Here is a 16,158-nt window from a genome sequence, read left to right as displayed (position 1 = left end):
TACTTATTTATTTTGGCTGCGCCAGATCTTAGTTGCAGCATATGGGATCTTTTAGTTGCGGCACACGTGTGGGATCTAGCTCCCCACCCAGGGATCAAACCCGGGACCCCTGCATTGGAAGCATGGAGTCTTACCCACTGGACCACCAGGGAAGTCCCAGAAAGGACTTTTTAATCAAGGCGGTATCACTGACATAAGCAACTGACATGGAATCTCTCCATCTCTAGAAACTGAAGATATTCATTTGTCCTGAATGCTTTAGATACTCTTCTTGAAGCCAGGGCACTTGAGCAGATGATGTCAAGGTTTCTTCCAGCTCCACGTCTGACCAGGCAGGAAGGATGCAGGCTCGGGGCGGGTATGCAGACCCCGATCCTCTTAGTCATTTCTATCCTCCCAAGGCATGTCCTGGGTCCTTTTCACCCTCCTCTCTCCTTTGCAATTCTTACCTGAATGAAGGCCTTCTCCGTTTGGGGGACGGAGACCTGCTCTCCACTGTTTCTCTTCTTGTTCAAACTTGGCGATCAGGTCTGGATTAGACAGAAAGATTCTGACTGGGGAGTGGGAAGGAGAGGAAGAGTTGGAGTCCCAGGCTCAGCCCCTTCACACCTGATGGGGATAACAGGCTACCTTCTTCCGTTATCTTTGGTTTAAGAGCCATAATCTGGGACACTTAGGTGCAGGGAGGAGACACGCAAAAGGCCAGCTCTTAACAAAGTGCCTGGTATATAATAGGAGTGACTCAGTAAATACTAGTTGGATGAATAAGCAGATTTGCATACTTTGAGAACATTATTGTCATGTCACAAGCCTTATCTTTGCCTTCATGCAAGCTTTCATTTCTTCTTTCACCCTGAGCCTAGTAACCCAGATCTTGCATACCTGGAACGTATAGAACCAAGGACCAGTGAAGCTAATTGTGAGCTGATCTACCTGCCCAGGGAAACAAGATGTCCCAGAGGCCTGGGACAGAGGGCTTGTGAGGAACCCCAGCCTCTTACCCACAGACATCAGGTTTCTGAAGGTCTCTGACATAACGTCCTGGTAGAGGACCCTCTGACTGGCATCTAGACATTCCCACTCTTCCTGGTTGAAATTCACTGCCACATCCTCAGAGGTGACTGGCTTCTGGAAGAACAGGAGAGATTCAGAGAGTCTGTATATAGACAGACAGACATCCTGTCTCAAGATTCAGACAACTAACAGAAAAAGAAAAACATGGAAGGAAGGGAGAAATAGGAAAAGACAAGTACAGAGCCAGCAATTTTAATGTACAGACAGGAAAGGAAGGATGGAGAGGAGGGAAGAACAATGTGGGGAGAGAAAGGAGGGGTATATACTGAATACAAGTAGGAAGAACGCAAAGGAAAAAGGCTGCCACTCTGATGAATTTCAGCAAGGACTCCTTGAAGGATGCCAGGGTGGTGTGGAGTCTGAAAAAAAGTCCTTGAAACCCCTTCTCCTGAGTGCTGTTTATCTTGGAACACTCTTGAGATTCCATTTGTTCTGTAGACAGGATAATGGATGAAAGAGCTCCTGGAGTCCAGGACCCAGCCCCTCCCTCTGTCTCTCACTTGGTCTCCTCACCTTCACCCATGCCTTCCACCAGCATTCTCCCTTCACGGCTTCCTGCAGGGCCTCCTCATCCACCTGAGGGAGCAGCTTCTGTACAGGTTCAGTTGGCTTCAGCAGGTCAAACACCACCTCTTCCCTGATGTCTCTTTCTAGCTTTATCCACTCCTGGTCTGGCCCCCAAGGCTGACTGGGCTCCTTCCTGGGGCTATCTACCTCCCAGTGACTGAGCAGAGGGGGAGACTTTGAAAAGGCCCCAGGGTTTGATGTGGCCTCCAGTGGCAAAGGTATCTGCTCCAGGGGGCTGTCTTCCTTTTTTGTCCTGCTGTCCAAATTCTCCTCTTTCACAGCTGAGAACATCTTTGATTCTCTCCAAGCCTAGGCCACAGAGTTCAGGAACCTGGTCACCCTCGGCTCAGCAGCCGCTGTTCAGTAATGCCAGCTTGGGGCTTGGAAGGCGTCGTCTGCCTTCTGCTTCACCTGTTTCTAGCCGCTGGCTGGTGCCCACCTCTAGGAACCTGAGGTCAGAGAGAAATCGTATCAGCAAGAGGGGGAGTGAGTGAGGAACAGCAGTTTCCTAATTTGGTCAGGGAACACCAAGAGTTACTGAACTCCTGCTTTGTACCTAAAACCCCTCAGCACTGCCCTATGAGGTAACAATTAATGACCCCATTTTAAGGAACCTAAAGTAGAGATGCTAAGTAATGTGCTCAAGCATACTCCCGGTCCACAGCAGAGTTTGTGTTCAAAGCCTTGACTCTACCACTGAGGACGTGATTTCCACTGTCCCAAAGCCCTCTCTAGAGCAACATCACGGTATTCTGGAAAGAAAGCATGTGCCTGAGGTAACCAGCCCTGGATCTGTCACAAACCACCTTGTACAAGTTTCTTCATTCTGAGCTGGTTTTATTGGAAAGTAAGATTAAAGGAGACTCTCTAAGATCCCATCCAGGACCCAAAAATATACGATTCTGTGGATTTTTAATACGTACAGATACTTGTAAAGAATGATAATGGAGGAACTTCCCTGGTGGTCCAGTGGTTAAGAGTCTTAGCTCTCACTGCAGGGGGCATAGGTTTGATCCCTGGTCCAGGAACTAAGATCCCACATGCCTTGAGGCATGGCCAAAAAAAAAAAAAGAATGATAATGGTAACGACCCAACAGCAAATGCTTCTGCAGGGCTCCCAAGGAGCCCGGCGCTGGGCTGCCTGCCCAGCCCAGGAAGTTCCTGCTCTGCCCACACGTGGCTGAACTCCCACCTCCTCCTACTGACAGCCACTCACCCCGCTTCTCCTCCCTCCAGATGGAATGAAAAGAATGAAGACATAAAAACCTGTTGACTTTCTTCCTTTCACTTCTTTGAAAGGTGGTAGAATTGAAAATGCCAGCAAGGAAAAGGGCATTCAACAAGGGAGTTAGTGGGATAGCTAAAAAGAAAGCTGACAGGAAAGGTGCATTCCTGGGAGGTGAAGTTGAGTCCCTCCTTCCCTCCCTCCCTTCCTTTCTTTCAAGACCATCCACAATCATCGCGTGAGAGGGGCAGGTCTGGATTATTCTCCTACTCTCCAGCCAAACACAATGAAAGTAACACTTCAAAACAGTCTCAGTAATAGTATCCTCAAGGTCCTGGCTTTCCCGTTCTCCCGCAGGAAAGACCCACCCCTGTCAGTCATTCTCAAAAAGCATTTGCTGCAGGTGGTAGCCTGAGGCCCTCGGTCCAGATTCTAAGCTGGTTCTCTGGTTTGGGAAGGGAGCATGACTATGGAGACTGAAATTTCTGGCAGCTGCTGCCTGCCTCTGGCACTTTTATCTCGATAGTACTTTCTACATCCACACGCCCCAGAGCTCAAGCCGGCTGGGCCACGATGGAAAGAGGCTGGATATAACTCAACAGACTTTCGGCGCAGACCGGTTTATCTGTTCCCGGCCCGTCCCTGCCCTTCCAGAATGTAAATTCCTCGAGGGAATGTGTCGCCATTTTCCAGTTCTCTGAGTCCACCCAATCTCTCTCTAACCCCAAACCCGTCCATGGTTTCCCACAGCAATTCTGAGAACGACCGAAATCCCCACCACACCTGCCAGGCTTCGTGGGGTCCGCCCTCGCCTCTCCCCACCGTGGTGTTCCAGCCACTATTGTTTTCTGCCTTTCGGCCAAGCAAAAAGACCCTCAGGCATTAGCCCTTCTCACCCGGTCTTCGGGTCTCTGTTCTGTCCTCAAGGACCCTTTGCAGCTCCTGCCCAGCTCTGCCGGACCAGATCGCGAGCCCACAGGGCGTACCTCCTGTCACTGCGCGCCCAGCCCCACACTCCGGTCTCGGGGCCTCCCGCGGGCAGGGACGGAGAGTTTCGCTCACCACTGCGTGGCACGCTCGTTAATACCCACTGGTTGGGGTTTCTGTGCGCTGAACTGGTCCCGTTGACGGACGGCACTGCCCGATGCCTGTCTGCCCCGAAACTTCGTTGCTGGGATCCCGACTTTTTCAGCACGTGCCAGGAGCCCGTCCTCTTCGCCGAGTCCCCCACGCGGCCGGAGTGGTCGGCGCCCTGGGCCATACCCTAACCCAGGTTTCCCCATGGGCCCCAGGGGTTGGAAGCTCCCCCAAGATGCGGGGCGCGATGCTCCCCTCGCCTGCCGAGGTCAGGGGCGGAAGGTTGCGGCACAAAGACCCTTCACTAACTTCCACCACCGCGAGCTCAACTACCCTCTGTCCTACTCACCCGCCGCTGCCGAGGACCGGGACTTTGAGACGTAGGGTTTCCGAGGGGCCAGCGGCGAGCCCGCTCCACTCCAGCGCACGTTTACCGGCTGCCCAAGACCCCGTCCCGGCCCCACCAGTGCCTGGCACCGGCCTCGCTCTCCTCGCCGGTTTCCGCAAGGCCACCGTGCACCCTGTCGGGTTAAGCTTGTGGGCCCGCCAAGGTCAAGAGTTCACAGTCTAGGAAGCTTAAAAGGAAGAGGACTCGCCCCGCCCCACTAGCCCATTCCTCCTACCAATTGCAGCCGCTGGTCCCACCTAGCGCTCGGATCTCATTCCCAGTCTTAATTTAGTCTTGGGGGGTAAAAAGGATTAAATTACCTCTGATTAAAACACATAATCACCAACCACCATCACCTAGAGCCCAAAGGAGAAAAATGAGACCTTTACGCGCTCCCAGAAAGAGACTTGGAGGCACAAAGCACCTTAAAAAAGCAAAGCAGGGGTTTCTGGTGGCGCAGTGGTTGAGAGTCCGCCTGCCGATGCAGGGGTCGCGGGTTCGTGCCCCGGTCCGGGAAGATCCCAAGTGCCGCGGAGCGGCTGGGCCCGTGAGCCATGGCCGCTGAGCCTGCGCGTCCGGAGCCTGTGCTCCACAACGGGAGAGGCCACAACGGTGAGAGACCCGCGTACCGCAAAAAAAAAAAGCAAAGGCAGGACTGCACTGGTGGCACAGTGGTTAAGAATCCGCCTGCCAATGCAGGGCACAGGGGTTCGAGCTGTGGTCCAGGAAGATCCCACATGCCATGGAACAACTAAGCCCGGGGGCCACGACTACTGAGCCTGCGCTCTAGAGCCTGCGAGCCACAACTATTGAGCCTGTGCTCTAGAGCCCACAAGCCACAACTACTGAGCCCGTGAGCCACAGCTACTGAGCCTGTGCGCCACAACTATTGAAGCCCGCGCGCCTAGAGCCCGTGCTCTGCAACAAGAGAAGGCACCACAAGGAAGAGAAGCCCCTGCTTGCTGCAACTAGAGAAAGCTTGTAAGCAGTAAGGAAGACCCAATGCAGCCATAAATAAATAAAATAAAATAAATTAATTTTAAAAAGAGGGAAAGAAAGAAAAGTGAAGGCAAACCACTGCGACTTAAATGGTGACAGCAGACAGAGGTAGGGGAGCAGAGAGGATATGTTCAGGTCAAGTTCTACTTACCTTGGCCACTTACCCAAACCCAGTTTGACCTTTATCAGTAATGCCTTTTTTTTTTTTTTAAATCAGCTCAACGGAAATCACATTTATTTCCTTTCCACTTAATTAGCATTTACCATATACCATTTTGTATCATGATCATACTGTTTTTTTTTTTTTTTGCGGTACGCGGGCCTCTCTCTGTTGTGGCCTCTCCCGTTGCGGAGCACAGGCTCCGGACCCGCAGGCTCAACGGCCATGGCTCACGGGCCCAGCTGCTCCGCGGCATGTGGGATCTTCCCGGACCGGGGCACGAACCCGTGTCCCCTGCATCGGCAGGAAGACTCTCAACCACTGTGCCACCAGGGAAGCCCCTATGATCATATTTTATATTTCACATTGGCACGGGGTTTTGCAATTTACAAAAAAAAAACCTTGTAAACATAGCCTCCATTAAATCCCCACAAACATCTTGTGAGGTAGGAATTTGTTATTCTGCCTTCACAGATGAGGAAACAGGCTCAGAGATGTTGAGCCTTGCCAAAGCCCGCATCTGGCTGTACTGGGACAGGAAACCAGACCCCCTGCTTTCAAGTCTGTACACTGGAGTCTTGGATCCATGGTTAGTACTGGATGGCTGGCAGATGCAGGTTTTAAATCTCTTAGTGTTCCCAAGGTACCTGACCCTGTGATCTGCCCTTGTGGACAGACCATTCATGTGGGTGGGCTGAGGAGGCTCCCACAGGGTCAGATGGAGACAGTAGTCTGGTGGAGATGGTGATGGAGGCAGCCTGTGCTCAGTGGCACCCCTTAGGGTTCTGGACCTGCCACCTTCCTAACATGGTTACTGGGTACACTCATCTTGAAAAGCAGCATCAGCTTGCTACTGGGCTCCTATCGAAACTAAACACCCGACCCATGGAGGCCTTCTGACACTCTAGCTTAACGCTCACATTTGGGGGTAGGTCAACTTGGACTCAACTTCTAACAAAGTGAGAAGGACCCAATAATCCTCATTTGGAAATGGTATATTTAAGGATGTGGCCTGGCTTCAACATCTCTACTTTACACGGAAAAGTGGCAGATATCCCTCTGGGAAAAACTTTATCCCCTACTCTGCCAACTGAAGCAAAGCTGCTGGTTCCATGGGGCTCTCAGTTCACAAAGATTCCCCTAAATGCCTGGCCCTGGTTCACTGTGGTTCGGCTAGGCTGAAACCCAGCGCTGTCCCTGGCTGATGCAGCCATTCAACCTCATTGCCAGTGATGCAGAGCCAAAAATGGATGCTGTTGCTCCTCTTGGTGGGCAGAACACAAGGCCATTTCATAGCTCTCGCCAATAACCTCTTTGATCAACCTTCCTGTAATTTTACTGACTCTTGTGCTGTTGCCTACCTATGTGGTATGCCACTTGAAAAACTAGACTGGTGAGACATCTGTCTTTGGAGCTGCAAACTGTGGAAATAAACCATAACTGCTTATCTAACCATCTGAGTCACTCAGGTGAATGCCCACAAGAAGAGCGTGGTTGCTGATGGAATTGACTGGAATCAAGCTGCTGATGGAAACATGTTTTGTGAAGACAGTCCCCACTGCTGCCTGAGTTGATCATCATACTAGACATGGCAAGACATTCACCATCATAGACTGGGCACAAAGTAAAGAACTCAGTCTCTGATTTGGACTTGCAATTACTGCCAAAAGTTGACTTGTCTTACGATGAGGGAGGCCACATAGCAAGGGCCATTGTCCTCATGTGCTCCTGGCAGATGGACTTCATTGGCTCTTTGACCCCCTCAAGGGCTATCAGTGGTGCCTCACCACTGTTGACACTGTAGGGTACAGTGCTGCTATTCTAGCCCAGCCTTCTCCATCCATACCATTGTGCCCCTTGAAACTAATCTGTGCCATGTGTTTGGCCTCCCAGAAAACACAGCAATGGTTTGCCTTTTATTTGCCTATGCTAAATGGCCTTGCTGATCTGCTTACCATCCCCCTTGAAGGATAAAATGTACTCCTGTTCAACCTTACTGTAATTTGTAGTGCTACTCCAATGAAAGACTTTATAATCAGTTCTATTTAAAACAACACACCAACCTTGTACACCTTATATCCTGAGGCTCAATTTTCAAGCCGCTATGACTTCCATGTTTAAAGATAATATCAGGTATGCTTTAATGAGTTCAAATTCTTATCTCATGTAACTGACTCAGTATGAGGGTTATAGTAATTATCTGCTTTGTCTCCTGCCCCTGTGACCTGATAAGCTCTGTTTCTATTTTGGACTTTCTTAACCCTCCACTATTGGTTCAACTCAGACTTGTCCCATCCCTAGTGAAACCCAATTCAATAGTTCTACGTCCTGGATTTGTCAGTGCTTCTATTCCTATTCTTGTGTTTTATCCTGAGTCTTATAACTGTTTGTTTATCTTATTCCTTTGGTACCCTACTCCAGTTCCTTAAATGGGTTCCATTGGTTCCCTTGACTGATCTCCAACTTCTAAGGACTGTTACTCTTCCTTGGCCTCTTGTTTTCTGTGTCATGCGTTCTTACACTTGAATTGTTGATCCCTCTTGCTGCCAAATGCCTATCAGGTCTTCTGCCTGTTGTTGGCACCTTCTCCTTTTCGTTCCACCCTTAACTGTCCATTGGATTTAGCCACACGGAGCTCTTTGCTGATGACTCCGTAAAAAGGGATTTGGTGGATTGATGGGCACTGAAACTAGAATGCAGGGAGCTGGTATAGACTTTCTAAGGGACGTGGCTTTAAAGGAGTGCAAAGAAATAGCATAGTAGCTTATTTATTCTTTTTTCAAATTTTTTTGGCTGCACCGCTCAGTTTGTGGGATTTTTCCCTGACCAGGGATTGAACCTGGGCCCTCAGCAGTGAGAGCACAGAGTCTTAACCACTGGACCATCAGGGAATTCCCACATAGTAGCTTATTTAGATGGGAGAGATTTGAGTACATTTATAGGTCAAAAGGATGGTCCAGCAGTGAATATCTTCATGGTAAACAATTACCAACAGTTATATATTAGGTTACTTTTCAATCCCACTCAACTCAAAGGCTGTATCATTACCCTATTGATTTGAATTTCTAAGTCTTTTGCCTCTGCATCCTGAGGAAGCACATCTTTGCAAGGTATAAAATCTAAAGCTGCAACATGACGATGGAAGACCAGAGAACAGATAGGACAAAAAAGTCTGCATGAGGCAAATCAGGTGGGTAGGAATGAGATTTTCGTATGTGTCCTGGTCAAATTCCAGAAGGAGCAAAGGGAGGGCTAGTTTCTGAACCCAATTTAAGCAACTTCAGCCACCTCATTTCCACACAGAATTTGTCTACAGTGCTTTTTGAATCTCTTCATGGGGTTAAGGAGCATCTCAAATATAAAGGAAACTAAACTTATACTAATGTAAGTGAGCAGTGATCTATTATACCTGCAAATATTGTCAAAGACAGAAAACAGATTGTGGGGTTGAAGTCTAGAACACAGGAGTTATATTTATCTAGTGCCATGCTATACAATACAGCAGTCACTTGCCACATGTAGCAATTTAAAATTAATTCAAATTAAGTAAAATTAAAAATTCAGTTCCTCAGGTGTACCAGCCACATTTCAAATGCTCAGTAGCCACATGTGGGAAATGGCTACTGTATTGAAGAGCAAACCTATAGAACAGTTATATTATCGCATAAAGGTCTATGGGACAGTGCTGATCTAGCAATATCCTTGGTAAAGGGTGTCCTGTTAATACAAAAGGGTGGGCAAAGGATTATCACAACTTAAGTATAATATTCCTTAGGTCATCCAGTTTCCATTTCTCTGATTCTCTACTCACCAATTCTGAACCCCAAATTTCCCAACTTTTGTAGGACATCTATTTGAGAGAAGGTGAGTTTGGTTACCTATGAGCGAATCCAAACATTGGGAAGGTCTTGCTTAAGTGGGTGACTGAAAGTGACAAAATATGGAGCTAGAAGTAACATGAGAGATTACTACACTCCATTCTCTGACCTCCTTCCTCCTCACCCTGCTCACCTAGGCCAGGTTAGATGTCCCTCCTCTGTACCTACCTGTGCATACCTCTATCATAACCCTATTTTATTATCTGTTTTTAGAGTGATCTATGCCACTAGTTGTAAACTAGCCAAGGGCAGGGATATCTCTTTATTCATCTCAGTAACTAACAATACCTGGTACATAGGAGGTTCTCAAGCTTAAGTTTCTCATACAGAGAAATTGTATGGTACAGTTAGACTTTTATGGCCTGGTTAGCAGTTCCCTGATAAAGGTATGAATGGAAGATAAAAGACCACATAGTGACCTATAGCAGTCTCATCAAGATAACCTTTGAGGTTGCAGGCAGGGGGACTGGAAGAGGCAGATTAGAACTCCTTATTCATCATCTTTGTCCAACCCAGGTCTTTCCAACTGGGAAACCCAGCATTTATGAAACATCTAATATATGCTAATGCTTCACAAAAATGAAATTCTCCTATAAATGCTATGAACTATTATTTTCCCACTCTACAGATTAGGAATGAGCATCAAAAAGGATAAGCAACTTGAACAAACACAAGGCAACTAAAAATAGCCAAGCTAGTTTTAAAATCCAGAACTGACACTTCTGTATCAGATATAAATGGGAAAATAGTCACTGAACCCTGTAGAAGAGAACTAGCATTAAAAAAAAAAAAAAAAGGGGGCTTCCCTGGTGGCACAGTGGTTGAGAGTCCGCCTGCTGATGCAGATGCAGGGGACACGGGTTCGTGCCCTGGTCTGGTAAGATCCTACATGCCGCAGAGCGGCTGGGCCCGTAAGCCATGGCCGCTGAGCCTGTGCGACCGGAGCCTGTGCTCCGCAACAGGAGAGGCCACAACAGTGAGAGGCCCACGTACCGCAAAAAAAAAAAAAAAAGTTAATTTAAGAGACATGACTTTATCATGAAATCACTGAATCTTTTATTTTTCCTATTTGACCTCTCATAAAGGGTGGTATAGTTAAGAATCTTCTTTGATATGGCTTGATAATTGTACTGTCTTCTCTATTCTGAGATTTTTCCATAAGAATATTCACTTTAATCCGACTGCTACTGCATGGCTGGAAGAGTGGATATGCAATAACGCTTTCATACTCTTTTATCTCTTTCTTTACACTCTCATGCTTCTCACGTATAGGAGGCTGGCTCTGGTCTTTTCTCAAGACTCCTTCTTTGAGTTTTTGCTGTACAAGTTCTCTCCCTCGAATCATGCGTTCCTGGTGAGCTTTAATTTGCATCTGTTCCCTCTCATTTACCTGCTTTCTCCTCTGTGCGTCATGGATGCCATGTACTTCTGGCACAATTTTGGGCAATTTTATTTCACTAGGGCATGGTGGTAATTGTCTAAATGTTTTATTCTTAAACTCTCTGACCTGTTCAGGTCGATGTATGTGCATTTCTACATGTTTCACTTCTCTCTCAGGTACCAAATAATATTGTTTTTGTCCTTCTATGCTTTGGGTTGTTTTCCCCTCCAATCTCTTCTTGATTTCATTGCCTGTCTCTTGTTCTTTCATCATTTCCATTATTCTTTTATTATAATAAGGCTCCGCTTTGGCAAGCCTGTAGTCAAGAGAAAGACCTTGCTCTCTACTGAGTGTTTCATACTCCTCCTGATATTTTTGAATCATCAGTTGTCTTGCTGCTGTTGTATGCACGCCACCTAGATTCTGTCAAAGTGAGGTACAGAATTTTATAATATGACCATCTTTTTACTTTGAACATATTTAAACAGGAGCTTACGCTCACTATTGACACCGAGAAATGACCATGGTCTTTCATTAATTTCGGAGCAATAGTGATTTTACTTCCATCATTCCTAGGTGAGCTTGTGAGCTCTGAAAGTTGGAGTTCTCACCACCAAAATCAGTAATTAGTTTTTTAAAAACATAGGGTTGGGAGTTCTAAAAATAATACTTTGTTTTGCAAGTAAAGATTTAACTGGAAAACATTTGCCACTGTGGACACACTACTGGAAAGCGTCACTTGGACAGAAGGATTTTAAACTTAACTTTCCTTCTCCTAGTCATTTCAAACTGTATGATGTTAAGATAATTTATTTACCAAGATTTTTTTCTCCAGTGGGGACAGTTGACCTGCAGCAATCCTAGGGTCTTTAGATACTTTAGCCCAGGACAATCTGTAAGACAAAAAAGCAAAGGTAGATTAGAATGCGGGAGATGTCAGAACAAATCTGCTCTCATACTGACTAAACCAAAAAACCCAATTGTTTTGGTCATGGTCAAGGGTATTTCCCTCAGAAAGAAAAAACCTGGTAATAGGTAGGACTACAGCAGGGCCATTTCCCAATGGGAAACCACTACATTCCTATGGTAACGAATAATGAATGCTCTTTTAATAAGATCATATAAATAAGAGCACATACAGTCATCCCTCGGTATCCACGGACACCCCCCCCCGCAAGGTCCCTTGGTTCCGGGACTCACCACCCCCACCCCAGATACTAAAATCCATGCCCTAGTCCCTTATATAAAATGGCACAGTATTTGTATACAACCTGGGCACATTCTCCTGTACACCTTAAATTATCTTTCAATTACTTGTAATACCTACTACAATGTAAATATTATGTAAATACAATGTAAATAGTCGTAAGTACAATGTAAACACTATGTAAATAGTTGCCAGTAAGTGGCAAATTCAAGTTTTACTTTTGGGAACTTTCGGGAATTTTTTTTTTTTCAAATATTTTCCACCCACAGTTAGTTGAATCTGCAGATGGGGAACCCTCAGATATAGAGGACCAACCATAATCCTTTCATATAAACTTAAAGCATACTTCTCCTGTGGACTCAACATGAACCATTCTGAATCTTGTACCAGGGACTGGGCAAGGGAAGAGACAGGCTCCTTGGTGAAGCTTTGCCCAAGCACATCTATGACAGATTGCTCAGTCCCACTGCCTCCTTTGTCTTCTGAGATAATTCTAGACTTCAGTGTTATCAGTTCATTCTCTTTGTGCAGTTTCTTGATCCAGGCCCTCTCTGCCTCTATCACCACATACAGCATCTCTGCCCTATAATCTTTCGTTCTGAAATTCTGTTCTTATTTGATCGCCCACCCCTCTGCTTGCCTGCCTTATTCTGCCAATCATCCTTCACCCTAAATCCATTATGAAACCATTCCCTGTTGATCCGCTTGGGATGAGACTCTGTGGTTACTCTGGGTTTATTTATAGGGACAGCCTGATGGCAACACAAGTGAAGACTACCAACTTTTTGTGTGTCATCCCTGGTCTAATCTGAGCTCACTGTGAGGTCATATTTAAGCCACTGAGGATGCCTGGCATCTCATCTCTATGCCTTTATTTACACCATTTATGGTTTAGAGCATGGGCTTTGAAGCCTTACAGGGCTATGCTTGAATCCTAATTCCACCACTTCCCAGGGTGTGACTCAGGGCAAGTAACTTAATCTCTCTCTAAATCAGTTTCCTCATCTACAAAATGGAGATATAAGACCAAAATTTGCCTCTTGGAGTTATAAAGAACAAATGAGAATTAGATTAAAGAGCCTGGCAAAATGCTTGATATACAGTAAGTTCTCAATAAATGGCAGTTGGGGCTTCCCTGGTGGCACAGTGGTTAAGAATCTGCCTGCCAATGCAGGGGACATGGGTTCGAGCCCTGGCCTGGGAAGATCCCACATGCCACGGAGCAACTAAGCCCATGTGCCACAACTACTGAGCCTGCGCTCTAGAGTCCATGAGCCACAAATACTGAGCCCACTGCCACAACTACTGAAGCCCGTGTGCCTAGAGCCTGTGCTCCGCAACAAGGAGGGCACCACAATGAGAAGCCCGCGCACTGCAACAAAGAGTAACGCTCTGCTCACCACAACTAGAGAAAGCCCACGTGCAGCAACAAAGACCTAATGCAGCCAAAAAAATAAAATAAAATAAAAATTTAAAAAATTAAAAAATAAATAGTATCCATCTCCACAGGTCAAGCCCTGACTATAAAGTCTTTCCAGTCTACTCTATGTAACAGTGATTTTTGCCACGCTATGAATATGAACACAACATTTTTTATTTCGACAACTCATTTGAAAATCAATCATGGTTTCCACTGTGCTATCTGCATCCATATATCACTTTTAACATTTTGATGATGAAATTCAGACTCATAAAGAGTTGGAACTATAATTTTTCAATCTACAAATACAATGATCTATCTATCATATCAGAAAGGATCTGATAACAAATACTGGATCTCACTGACCTCTTGGGCATATTCTTATTTGCCTGACTACATATACCTATTTTGAGATTTTAAAAATATGACCACCTTACTTTTATTTCTCTGTACATAGTATCTAGCACAGTACTTAACATTAGAGTCTGTAATCCCAAATTCTCAAAATTAATGATTTGTTGATTGGTGATTATCCTCATCACATAATATCTGAGTATCTTTCTCTCTTACATTCCCCATGACACTATATCTTTTTATTAAAACATTTACCAGTCCTCTTTGTAGTATACAGGCCTATTTGTTTTATATGCCTATCCTGGGCTCTCACATTTTGTCCTATAAGTGTACTTTCATTGCATTCTAATTATTCATTTGTACTCCTTAAGGTCAGAGACCATAGTTTTCAGCTTTGCAGCCCCAACTTCAGCTCCAAGACTGACATAGGTGCTTAATAAATACGAACTGAACAGATTGTGAGCTTTTGTTGGGAAAGGGCCATGCCTTATAATGCTTAGTTCCTTTACTGCATTAGGACAGTATTCAACTCATGGTGGATCTTCACTGAATTTTGTCAAACTTTAAAGGGAAAGTTGGCGAGAAAAGACGGCTGATTTCAATTTCCATTTTCAAAGGAGAAAGACACACAGAGAAGAGAGAATAAAAACTTGCCTACCATCACGGGCTCAGCAACAGACCTCTCCTTGTAGGACAAATTATTATGAGGCTTGTCACTCTCCAGTAGCTTGCTCAGTTTTAATCCCCTCACTACTGTGAGTGTTTCCATTATTGCACAGAGAAGTAGATCAAAGCCTCTCTCTAGGAGAGATCACAGCTTGTCTCTTTCAAAGGAGAAAATAGTGATGGCTCCAAAACCTTTATATGTAAGGAGCTTAGCACAACTATCAGGTTGAGCGGGGTTGGATGGACTGAAAGCGAACTAGGAAATTCATTTAGAAGCTGTCCCTTCAGGACAACAAGATTCTATACTTTAGGGACTTCCCTGGTGGTGCAGTGGTTAAGAATCCACCTGCCAATGCAGGGGATACGGATTGGATCCCTGATCTGGGAAGATCCCACATGCCGCGGAGCAGCTACGCCCGAGCGCCACAACTACTGAAGCCGGCGCGCCTAGAGCCTGTGCTCTGCAACAAGAGAAGGCACCACAACGAAGAGTAGCCCCTGCTTGCTGTAACTAGAGAAAGCCCGCACACAGCAACGAAGACCCAACTCAGCCATAAATAAATAAATAAATTTATTTTTTTAAAAAGATTCTATTCTTTATTTATTTATTTTTGGCTGCATTGGGTCTTCATTGCTACACGCGAGCTTTCTCTAGTTGCGGAGAGCGGGGGGCTACACTTTAATGTGGTGTGTGGGCTTCTCATTGCGGTGGCTTCTCTTGTTGTGGAGCACGGGCTCTAAGCATGCAGGCTTCAGTAGTTGTGGCACACGGGCTTAGTTGCTCCACGGCATGTGGGATCTTCCCCGACAAGGGCTCGAACCCGTGTGCCCTGCATTGGCAGGCGGATTCTTAACCACTGCGCCATCAGGGAAGCCCAGATTCTATACTTTAGATGGTAGGTTACAGATGAATTAAAATAGCAAGATTTAAAAAATACTTGTCCTCATGCTTTATAAAAGTTCAGGGGAATGTCAGCTGTCCACCTAAGGGATGACGATGATGAAGTAGAGTTGGTCCATGGGAGGCGGGGGACAAGGTGGAAGGGGGTCCGCAACTGAAAGCCAAACTCGACCAAGTCTTACTGAAATCCTACCCAAGGTTGCTCCCTTGACTAATGCTAACCTCCCTCATCTGGCAGGCATCTAAAGAGGAAGGAGTCCCAACCTCTTCTGCTCCGCCACCTCCAAGGTCCTGAGCCCCTTCCCAAGTGTCCTACTTCATCCCTCATCCCTGTTTCCTATCGTGCCTAAGGACTAGATGTTCCTCCTCCGCCTTCACCCTCTCCACTTCCTGCACCGTAAGAAGTCGACTCACCCCTTCCAACGGCCCAGAACAGCCCCCACAGCACGCCAGCCAGGAGGGGCTCTGCAGAGAGCCCTTGCTTAGACCGCGAGGTCCAAGGAGCGCTAGAAATGTAACTCCCAGAATGTTTCGCTTTGTTTCTAACCACTGCCCGGCAGCTAAAGAAAAATATCAACTCAGGAACGGAGGAAGTAGTAGTTTTCTCGTCCAAAGAAATTAGTATTCAGTAAGGTTAGTACGATTTTTCAGGAGAAACGCTCCCCGCGACTGCGTCCCTTTAAAATTCGAGACCAATAAAATAAACACCCCAGTACTGGGTCCTGAGGGGAAAAATAACCGGAGGCACATCTTCGATCACCTGTTTCCTTAGCCGACGTCACAGAACCAGGCTGAAGGAGGCGCTAAAACTTTCCTTCAGAGAAGTTCCTCCCCGTCTCCAGGCTCTCGGGACCACGTTTG

The 16,158-nt window shown here is 46.3% G+C and overlaps 1 protein-coding gene and 1 non-coding gene across 4 annotated transcripts in view; both read right to left on the bottom strand.

Annotated features, from left to right (window-relative positions):
• ZFP57 (ZFP57 zinc finger protein) overlaps window positions 1-16,158 on the bottom strand; it is a 20,279-nt gene extending 4,121 nt beyond the window's left edge. The window contains exons 1-5 of one of the 3 annotated variants that reach the window (XM_033417030.2): window positions 16,058-16,158; window positions 11,567-11,642; window positions 1,588-2,090; window positions 1,002-1,128; window positions 450-530 (exon numbers count right to left, since the gene is read on the bottom strand). In XM_033417030.2, the coding sequence (XP_033272921.1) occupies window positions 450-530; window positions 1,002-1,128; window positions 1,588-1,932 (553 nt within the window). In that variant the 5' untranslated portion in view covers window positions 1,933-2,090; window positions 11,567-11,642; window positions 16,058-16,158. The other 2 variants (XM_033417029.2, XM_049715567.1) reach the window with 2 other exon arrangements.
• Window positions 8,309-8,381, bottom strand: TRNAE-CUC (transfer RNA glutamic acid (anticodon CUC)). Its single transcript has one exon. It is a non-coding gene; the product is annotated as a tRNA-Glu (tRNA).

This window comes from Orcinus orca, chromosome 10 (genome assembly GCF_937001465.1).
Source record: "Orcinus orca chromosome 10, mOrcOrc1.1, whole genome shotgun sequence".
NCBI lineage: Eukaryota > Metazoa > Chordata > Mammalia > Artiodactyla > Delphinidae > Orcinus > Orcinus orca.
The sequence above is the reverse complement of the archived record's forward strand: the minus strand, read 5'-3'. Positions and strand labels throughout refer to the sequence as shown.